Here is a 9,690-nt window from a genome sequence, read left to right on the forward strand (position 1 = left end):
CTGCGCCCAGAGCCAACGGCCGGGATTCATGAATCCATCAATTCATTAATGATTCATTAATCAATAATTGCCTAATTAACCGCCGGACTGCAGCCAGAGCCAACGGCCGGGATTCATTAATGAATCCATCAATTCATTAATGATTAATTAATCAATGCTCGGGTAATTAACGGCCGGACTGCAGCCAGAGCCAACGGCCGGGATTAATGAATCCATCAATTAATTATTGATTAATTAATTTAATGATCGGGTAATTAACCGCCGGACTGCAGCCAGAGCCAACGGCCGGGATTCATGAATCCATCAATTCATTAATGATTAATTAATCAATAATTGCCTAATTAACCGCCAGGCTGCAGCCAGAGCCAACGGCCGGGATTCATGAATCCATCAATTCATTAATGATTAATTAATCAATGCTCAGGTAATTCCCTCCCCCGCCATGTTTAATTATCAAACTCCCACCCCAATTAACACCAGGGGCTGTTAATTACTGCATGACCTCTCCAGTTAAAGCCCCTGATTATTAATTAATTCATTCATTAATCCCCTCTCCAATTAACATCTGCGGCTATTAATCCCCTCTCTAATTAGCGTAGGGAGCTATTAATTAATCCCCTCTCTAATTAACATAGGGAGCTATTAATTAATTCCCTCTCTAATTAGCCCAGGGAGCTATTAATTAGTCCCCTCTCTAATTAGCATAGGGAGCTATTCATTAATTAATCTCCTCTCTAATTAGCACAGGAAGCTATTAATTAATTAATTCCCTCTCTAATTAGCACAGGAAGCTATTAATTAATTAATTCCCTCTCTAATTAGCATAGGAAGCTATTAATTAATTAATTCCCTCTCTAATTAGCATAGGGAGCTATTAATTAATTAATCCCCTCTCTAATTAGCATAGGGAGCTATTAATTAATTAATCCCCTCTCTAATTAGCATAGGGAGCTATTAATCAATTAATCCCCTCTCTAATTAGCATAGGGAGCTATTCATTAATTCTCTCTCCAATTAACACCAGGGGGCTCATTAACTCACTAATTACCCGTTAATTACCTGCCCAATTAGCGGCGTGACCCGTCACTCTCATTAACCCACACACCCATGCCCATTAACTAATTAATTAACCCATTAATTACCTGCCCAATTAGCAGGGTAACCCCATCACTCTCGTTCACCCACACCCATTAATTAATTAACTCATTAATTAACCCGTTAATTACCTGCCCAATTAGCAGGGTAACCCTGTCACTCTCGTTCACCCACACACCCGAACCCATTAATTAACTCATTAATTACCCGTTAATTACCTGCCCAACGAGGGGGGTGACCCCGTCACTCTCGTCACTCTCGTTAACCCACACACCCGAACCCATTAATTAACTCACTAATTAACCCGTTAATTACCTGCCCAACGAGCGGGGTGACGCCGTCGCTCTCGTTGACCCACACGCGTTCGCGGTTCCCTCTCTGGAATGTCCCGTACGGGCTCCCGTCCGAGAGCGGCCCCGCCCCAATGGCGGCGTCCTGGGAGCACCAAAATGGGGGAAAATCGGCGAATTTCAGCTTTTTACACCAAATATGGGCAATTCCAACCGGGCAGGGGTTAATACAAAAATAAAAGGGGAAAAAAAAGGGAAATTTTGGTGGTTTTAGCGCCGGAAATGGGGGGAAAAGCCCAATTTTGATGGATTTGGCCTCAAAAATAAAGGGGAAAAATCCCGAATTTTCTGTGTTTTGCCTCAAAAGAAAGTGAAAAAATCCCAAAATTTTTCCATTTTACACCAAAAATAAAGGGAAAAAATCCCGAATTTTCTGTGTTTTGCCTCAAAAATAAAAGGTGAAAAAATCCCAAATTTCTCCATTTTACCCAAACAAAAAAAAGCAAAAAAATCCCTAAATTTCAATTTTTCCCCCCCAAAAATACTTGGGAAAAAATCCCAAGTATTCCGATTTTTTCCCCAAAAAATTGTGAAAAAAAAAACCCCAAAATTTCAAATTTTTTTCCAAAAATGGTGAAAAATCTGAAAATTTCAATTTTTTTCCCCAAAAATCAGTGAAAAAAAAATCCCAAAATTTTGCGTTTCCCCTCCTAAAAAGGGTAAAAAAATCCCCAATTTTTTCCTGTTTTCTGACAAAAAATGGTGGAAAAAAATCCCAAAATTTCCATTTTTTCTCCAAAAAATCCCCAAAATTTCCATTTTTTCCCCCAAAAAATGGTAAAAAAAATTCCAAAATTTCAACTTTTTCCCCAAAAATCAGTGAAAAAAAAAATCCCAAAATTTTGCGTTTCCCCTCCTTCAAAGAGCAAAAAAACCCCAAATTTTCCCATTTTCTGACAAAAAGTGGAAAAATTCCCAAAATTTCAAATTTTTTTTCCCCAAAAATGGTGGAAAAAATCCCAAAATTTCCATTTTTTTTCCCCAAAAATGCTGAAAAATCCCCAAATTTTCCCATTTTCTGACAGAAATTGTTGAAAATGCCCAAATTTCCCTTTTTTTGCCCCAAAAAGTTGAAAAATCCAAAAATTTCAATTTTTCCTCCCAAAAATGGTGGAAAAAAATCCCAAGTATTCCAATTTTTTTCCCCAAAAAAAAGGTGGGAAAAAAAAATCCCAAAATTTCCATTTTTTCCCCAAAAAATGGTGGAAAAAACCCCAAATTTTCCAAATTTTCCCCCAAAAAATGGTAGGAAAAAATCCCAAAATTTCAATTTTTTTTCTCCAAAAAATTTCCAAAATTTCAAATTTTTTCCCAAAAAATGGTGGAAAAAAAAATCCCAAAATTTCACTTTTTTCCCTGAAAAGTGGTGGGAAAAAAAAATCCCAAAATTTCAATTTTTCTTCAAAAAATGGTGGAAAAAAAATCCCAAAATTTCAATTTTTTTCTCCAAAAATTCCCAAAATTTCAAATTTTTTCCCCAAAAATGGTGGAAAAAATCCCAAAATTTCCATTTTATTTCCCAAAAAATTGAGAAAAAAAATCCCAAAATTTCAATTTTTTTTCCCTAAAAAAATGGTGGAAAAATCACGATTTTTTTTCCCAAAAAATGGTGGGAAAAAAAAATCCCAAAATTTCAATTTTTTTCTCCAAAAAATTCCCAAAATTTCAAATTTTTTTCCACAAAAAATGATGGAAAAATCCCAATTTTTTTCCCAAAAATTGAGAAAAAAAACCCCAAAATTTCCATTTTTTCCCCCAAAAAGTTAAAAATGCCCAAATTTTCCCTTTTTTGCCCCAAAACGTTGAAATTCCTGACCAGAACCAGGAGCAGTTTCTGTCCCGCGGCCGCGAGGGATTCCCGGAATTCCGGAAGCTTCCGGAACCTCGCGGCGTCGATGGTGAAGTCGCGGTGCCCGTCCATGGCCTCGGTGCCCAGCACCAGCGCGTCCTGGGCCACACGGAAATGGGGTGAGAAACGGGGATTTTGGGCAAAATGGGAAATTTGGGGGGAAAATGGGGAGTTTGGGGTGAAAAATGGGGGTTTGGAGGGAAAAAAATGGGGATTTTTGAGGGGAAAAATGGGGAGATTTTTGAGGGGAAATGGGGATTTTTTGGGGGGAAAAATGGGGATTTTTGAGGGAAAAGTGGGGATTTGGGGGGAAAAAAATGGGGATTTTTGAGGGAAAAATGGGGATTTTTGGGGTGAAAATGGGGATTTTTGAGGGGAAATGGGGGTTTTTGGAGGAGAAAAATGGGGGTTTGAGGACGAAAATGGGGATTTTTGAGGGGAAAATGGGGATTTTGGGGTGAAAAAAGGGGGATTTTGGGCAAAACAGGGATTTTTGAGGGGGAAAATGGGGATTTTGGGGTGCAAAAAGGGGGATTTTGGGCAAAACAGGGATTTTGAGGGGGGAAATGGGGATTTTGGGGTGAAAAATGGGGGTTTGGGGGAAAAAAAAGGGGATTTTTGAGGGGAAATGGGCATTTTGGGTAAAAATGGGGTTTTTTGAGGGGAAAATGGGGATTTTTGAGGGGGAAAATGGGGATTTTTGAGGGGAAAATGGGGGTTTGGGGGGGAAAATGGGGATTTTTGAGGGGAAAATGGGATTTGGGGGGGAAAAATGGGGATTTTTGAGGGGAAATCGGGGTTTGGAGGGAAAATCAAGGGGATTTTTGAGGGGGAAAATGGGGATTTTGGGTAAAAAACCGGGGATTTTTGAGGGGAAAAATGGGGAAAATTGAGGGGAAATGGGGATTTGGGGGGGAAGATGGGGAAAATTGCGGGGAAATGGGGATTTTGGGGTGAAAAATGGGGATTTTTGAGGGGAAAATGGGGATTTTTGAGGGGAAAAATGGGGATTTTGGATAAAAAACGGGGATTTTTGAGGGGAAAATGGGGGTTTGAGGAGGAAAATGGGGATTTGGGGGGGAAAAATGGGCATTTTTGGGGTGAAAAAAGCAGATTTTTGGGCAAGATGGGGATTTTTAGGTAAAAATGGGGATTTTGGGGTGAAAAATGGGGGTTTGGGGGGGAAAAGTGGGGATTTTGAGGGGAAAAAGGGGATTTTTGAGGGAAAAATGGGGATTTTTGAGGAGAAAATTAGGATTTGGGGGGGGAAATGGAGATTTTTGAGGGAAATAATGGGGATTTTTGAGGGGGAAGATGGGATTTGGGGGGGGAAAATGGGGATTTTTGAGGGAAAAGTGGGGATTTTTGGGTAAAAATGGGGATTTTTGAGGGGAAAATGGAGATTTTTTGGGTAAAAATGGGGATTTTTGAGGGAAAAATGGGGATTTTGGGGTGCGAAAAGGGGGATTTTGGGCAAAACAGGGATTTTTGAGGGGGAAAATGGGGATTTTTGAGGGGAAAAACAGGGATTTTGAGGGGGGAAATGGGGATTTGGGGGTGAAAAATGGGGGTTTGGGGGAAAAAATGGGGATTTTTGAGGGGAAAAATGGGGTTTGGAGGGAAAAAAATGGGGATTTTTTGAGGGAAAAGTGGGGGGTTTTGGGTAAAAATGGGGTTTTTTTGGGGGGGAAATGGGGATTTTTGAGGGAAAAGTGGGGATTTGGGGGAAAAAAATGGGGATTTTGGGGGGGGAAATGGGCATTTTGGGGGGGGAAAATGGGGATTTTTGAGGGGAAAAATGGGGATTTGGAGAGAAAAAAATGGGGATTTTTGAGGGAAAAATGGGGAAAATTGAGGGGAAATGGGGATTTTGGGGGGGGGAAAGTGGGGATTTTTGAGGGGAAATTGGGATTTTTGAGGGGAAATGGGTGTTTGGGGGGAAAAATGGGGATTTTTGAGGGAAAAGTGGGGGTTTGGGGGGAAAATGGGGATTTTTGAGGGGAAAACGGGGATTTTGGGTAAAAATGGGGATTTTTGAGGGGAAAATGGGGGTTTGGAGAGAAAAAAATGGGGATTTTTGAGGGGAAATGGGGATTTTTGAGGGGAAAATGGGGATTTGGAGGGGAAAAATGGGGATTTTTTGGGGTGAAAAATGGGGATTTTTGAGGGAAAAATGGGGATTTTGGGGTGCGAAAAGGGGGATTTTGGGCAAAACAGGGATTTTTGAGGGGGAAAGTGGGGGATTTTTGAGGGTAAAAAAGGGGGAGGTTTGAGGGAAAATTGAGAACTTTGGGGTAAAAAAATGGGGGTTTTTGAGGGGAAAATGGGGATTTTGGGGTAAAAAAATGGGGGTTTTTAAGGGGAAAATGGGGATTTTGGGGTAAAAATGGGGGTTTTTGGAGGGGAAAAATGGGGGTTTGAGGACGAAAATGGGGATTTTTGGGGTGAAAATGGGGATTTTTGAGGGGAAATGGGGGTTTGGGGGGGGAAACGGGGATTTTTGGGTAAAATGGGGATTTTTAAGGAGAAAATTGAGGATTTTGGGGGGGGGAAATGAGGATAATTGAGAGGAAATGGGGATTTTGGGGTAAAAATGGGGATTTTTGGGGGTAAAATGGGGATTTTGAGGTAAAAAATGGGGGTTTGGGGGAAAAAATGGGGATTTTTGAGGGGAAAATGGGGATTTTGAGGGGAAGTGGGAGGTTTGGGTTGAAAATGGGGGTTTGTGGGGCAAAAAATGGGGATTTTTGGGTAAAATTGAGGTTTTTGAGGAGAAAATGGGGATTTTTGGGCAAAAAAGGGGAAAATTGGGGATTTATGAGGGGAAATGGGGATTTTGAGGGGAAAATGGGGATTTTTTTGGGGAAAAAAGGGATTTTTGAGGGAGAAGTGGGGATTTTGGGTTGAAAAATGGGGATTTTGGGGTAAGAAGGGGATTTGGCGGGGGGAAAATGGGGATTTTTGAGGGAAAAGTGGGAGATTTTTGGGTAAAATGGGGATTTTTGAGGGGAAAAATTGGGATTTGGGGGGGGGGAAGTGGGGAATTTTGAGGGGAAAACGGGGATTTTGGGGTGAAAAATTGGGATTTTGGGGCAAAAAATGGGGATTTTTTAGGGAAAAATGGGGATTTTTGAGGTGAAAAATGGGGATTTTTGAGGGAAAAACGGGGAGTTTTGAGGGAAAGAATGGGGATTTGGGGGTAAAAATGGGATTTTTTTGGGGGGGAAATGGGGATTTGAGGAGGAAAACGGGGATTTTTGAGGGAAAAATGGGGATTTTTGGGTAAAAGCAGGTATTTTTGGGATGAAAAATGCGGGTTTGCGGGGGAAAAAGGGGATTTTTGAGGGAAAAGTGGGAATTTTGGGTTGAAAAGTGGGGATTTTGGGGTAAAAAGGGGATTTTTGAGGGGGAAATGGGGATTTTTGGAAAATGGAATGCAATGATTTGAGTTCCATTGACGGCCGCGGGCGGCGCCTCACGTGCGGCACTCCGGCTGCGCGGTTTCGCTCCACGACGTTTTTTGCCTCCTCCAGGGAGCCGTAGCTGCTGTGGCTGAGCTGGAAGCCCAGGGCCCAATATGGCGGCAGCGCCGGCAGCCCCACCAGCTGTGGGGGAACCGCGACATCAGCGCCACAAAACCCCCAAAATTCACCCCAAATTCACCCCAAATTCACCCCAAATTCAGGAGCTGGGACCCCAAACACTGGGAATTCTACCCAAACCCCAAAATCCCCGGATTTCAGCCCAAAATTCCCAAATTTCACCCCATATTTGGGAGGCCGCAGCCCCACCAGCTGTGGGGGAACCGCGACATCAGCGCCACAAAACCCCCAAAATTCACCCCAAATTCACCCCAAATTCACCCCAAATCCAGGAGCCGGGACCCCAAACATTGGGAATTCTACCCAAAGCCCAAAATCCCCGGATTTCAGCCCAAAATTCCCAAATTTCACCCCATATTTGGGAGGCAGCAGCCCCACCAGCTGTGGGTGAACCGCGAAATCAGCGGCACAAAACCCCCAAATTCACCCCAAATTCACCCCAAATCCCACAGGTGGAACCTCAAACATTGGGGGTTCAACTCAAACCCCAAATTCCCCGGATTTCAGCCCAAAATTCCCAAATTTCACCCCATATTTGGGAGGCCGCAGCCCCACCAGCTGTGGGGGAACCGCGAGATCAGCGCCACAAAACCCCCAAAATTCACCCCAAATTCACCCCAAATTCACCCCAAATTCACCCCAAATTCAGGAGCCGGGACCCCAAACACTGGGAATTCAACCCAAACCCCAAAATCCCCGGATTTCAGCCCAAAAACTCCCCAATTTCACCCCCAAAATTCCTGAAATTCACCCCAAAATTGTCGAATTTCACCCCCAAAAATTCCTGAATTTCAACACCAAAACTTTTGAATTTCAACCCCAAAATTCCCAAATTTCACCCCCAAAATTCCTGAATTTCACCCCAAAAATGGGGATTTCGACTCCAATCCCAAATTGCCCAAAATCCCGGAAATTTCCCCCTAAAAATCCTTGAGTTTCACGGCCAAAATTTTTGAATTTCATGGCCAAAATTCTCAAATTTCACCCCCAAAATTCCTGAATTTCACCCCAAAAAATTCCTGAATTTCACTTTCAAAATTCCAAAATTTCACCCCCAAAAATTTCCAGAACTTCACCCCCAAAACTGCTGAATTTCAACCCCAAAATTCCCAAATTTCACCCCAAAAGCTCCCGAATTTCACCCCAAAAATTGGGATTTTGACTCCAATTCCAAATTGCCCAAAATCCCGAGAATTTCACCCCAAAAATTCCTGAAAACTTTTGAATTCCACCCCAAAAACTCAGGATTTCAACCCCAATCCCAGATTGCCCAAAATTCCTGAATTTCATCCCCAATATTTTTTTATTGATCCTCCAAAATTCCTGAATTTCACCCCAAAAATTGAAAATTCCATCCCAACCACCGCAGATTGCCCAAAATCCAGGGATTTCAACCTCAAAAGTTTTGAATTTCAACCCAAAAATTCTGGAAAAAGTTTCAATTTCACCCCCAAAATCCCCAAATTCCACCCCAAAAATTGGGATTTCAACCTCAGTCCCAAATTGCCCAAAATCCTGGGAATTTTCCCAGAAAAATTCCCAAATTTCACTCCAAAAATCGGGATTTCAACCCCAATCCCAAATTGCCCAAAATCCTGGGAATTTCCCCCAAAAAATCCTTGAATTTCACCCACAAAATTTTTGAATTTCACCCCCAAAATTCCCGGATTTCACCCCAAAAATCCGGATTTCAACCTCAATCCCAAACTGCCCAAAATCCTGGGAATTTCACCCCAAAAATTCCTGAATTTCACCCCAAAAATTGTCAAATTTCACCCCCAAAATTCCCAGATTTCACCCCCAAAATTCACAAATTTCAACCCAAAAATTCCTGAATTTCATTCCAAAAATGGGAATTTTGACTCCAATCCCAAATTGCCCAAAATCCCGAGAATTTCACCCCAAAAATTCCTGAAAACTTTTAAATTCCACCCCAAAAATCAGGATTTCAACCGCAATCACAAATTGCCCAAAATCCTGGGAATTTCCCCCAAAAATTCTTGAATTTCACTCCCAATATTCTTGAATTTCACCCCCGAAATTCCTGAATTTCACCCCTAAAATTCCCGGATTTCGGCCCCAAAACTGTCAAATTTCACCCCAAAACCTGAGAATTTTTTCCAAAATTCCCAAAATTTCACCCAAATTGCCCAAACTCTCTGGAATTTCCCCCATCCTGACCTGGGCGTGCTCCTGCAGCACCTGCTGGGGGCTGGTTCCCAGCAGCAGGAACAGATCCAGGCTGCCCAAAATTCCCAAATTTCACCCCAAAAATTCCTGAATTCCACCCCAAAACTGGGATTTCAACCCCAATCCCAAATTGCCCAAAACCCTGGGAATTTTCCCCAAAAAATCTTGAATTTCACCCCAAAATTTTTGAATTTCAGCCCGAAAAATTTCCAGAACTTCACCCCCAAAACTGCTGAATTTCACCCCCGAAATTCCTGGATTTCAGCCCCAAAATTGGGATTTCAACCCCGATCCCAAATTGCCCAAAATCCTGGGAATTTCCCCCCAAAATTCCTGAATTTCCCCACCAAAATTTTCAAATTTCACCCCCAAAAATTCCCGAATTTCACCCCAAAAATTCCTGAATTTCATTCCAAAAATGGGAATTTGGACTCCAAACCCAAATTGCCCCAAATCCCAGGAATTTCCCCCAAAATTTCTTAATTTCACCCCCAAAATTCCCGAATTTCACCCCAAAAATCAGGATTTCAACCCCAATCCCAAATTGCCCAAAATCCTGGGAATTTCCCCAAAAAATCCTTGAGTTTCACGGCCAAAATTCCTG

General features: G+C 42.1%; 1 protein-coding gene across 1 annotated transcript in view; it reads right to left on the reverse strand.

Moving 5' to 3' along the window:
* LOC139586896 (uncharacterized) overlaps nucleotides 1-7,859 on the reverse strand; it is a 66,231-nt gene extending 58,372 nt beyond the window's left edge. Inside the window, exons 1-4 of the mRNA XM_071420560.1 lie at nucleotides 7,758-7,859; nucleotides 6,774-6,899; nucleotides 3,262-3,393; nucleotides 1,411-1,530 (exon numbers count right to left, since the gene is read on the reverse strand). Coding sequence (XP_071276661.1) covers nucleotides 1,411-1,530; nucleotides 3,262-3,393; nucleotides 6,774-6,899; nucleotides 7,758-7,859 — 480 coding nt within the window. The remainder of the gene's footprint in view (nucleotides 1-1,410; nucleotides 1,531-3,261; nucleotides 3,394-6,773; nucleotides 6,900-7,757) is intronic.
* Between the last annotated feature and the right edge of the window lie 1,831 nt (nucleotides 7,860-9,690).

The sequence above is a fragment of the Agelaius tricolor genome, unplaced genomic scaffold (assembly GCF_023055355.1).
Source record: "Agelaius tricolor isolate 1412-34295 unplaced genomic scaffold, bAgeTri1.0.p SCAF_150, whole genome shotgun sequence".
Classification (NCBI taxonomy): Eukaryota; Metazoa; Chordata; class Aves; order Passeriformes; family Icteridae; genus Agelaius; species Agelaius tricolor.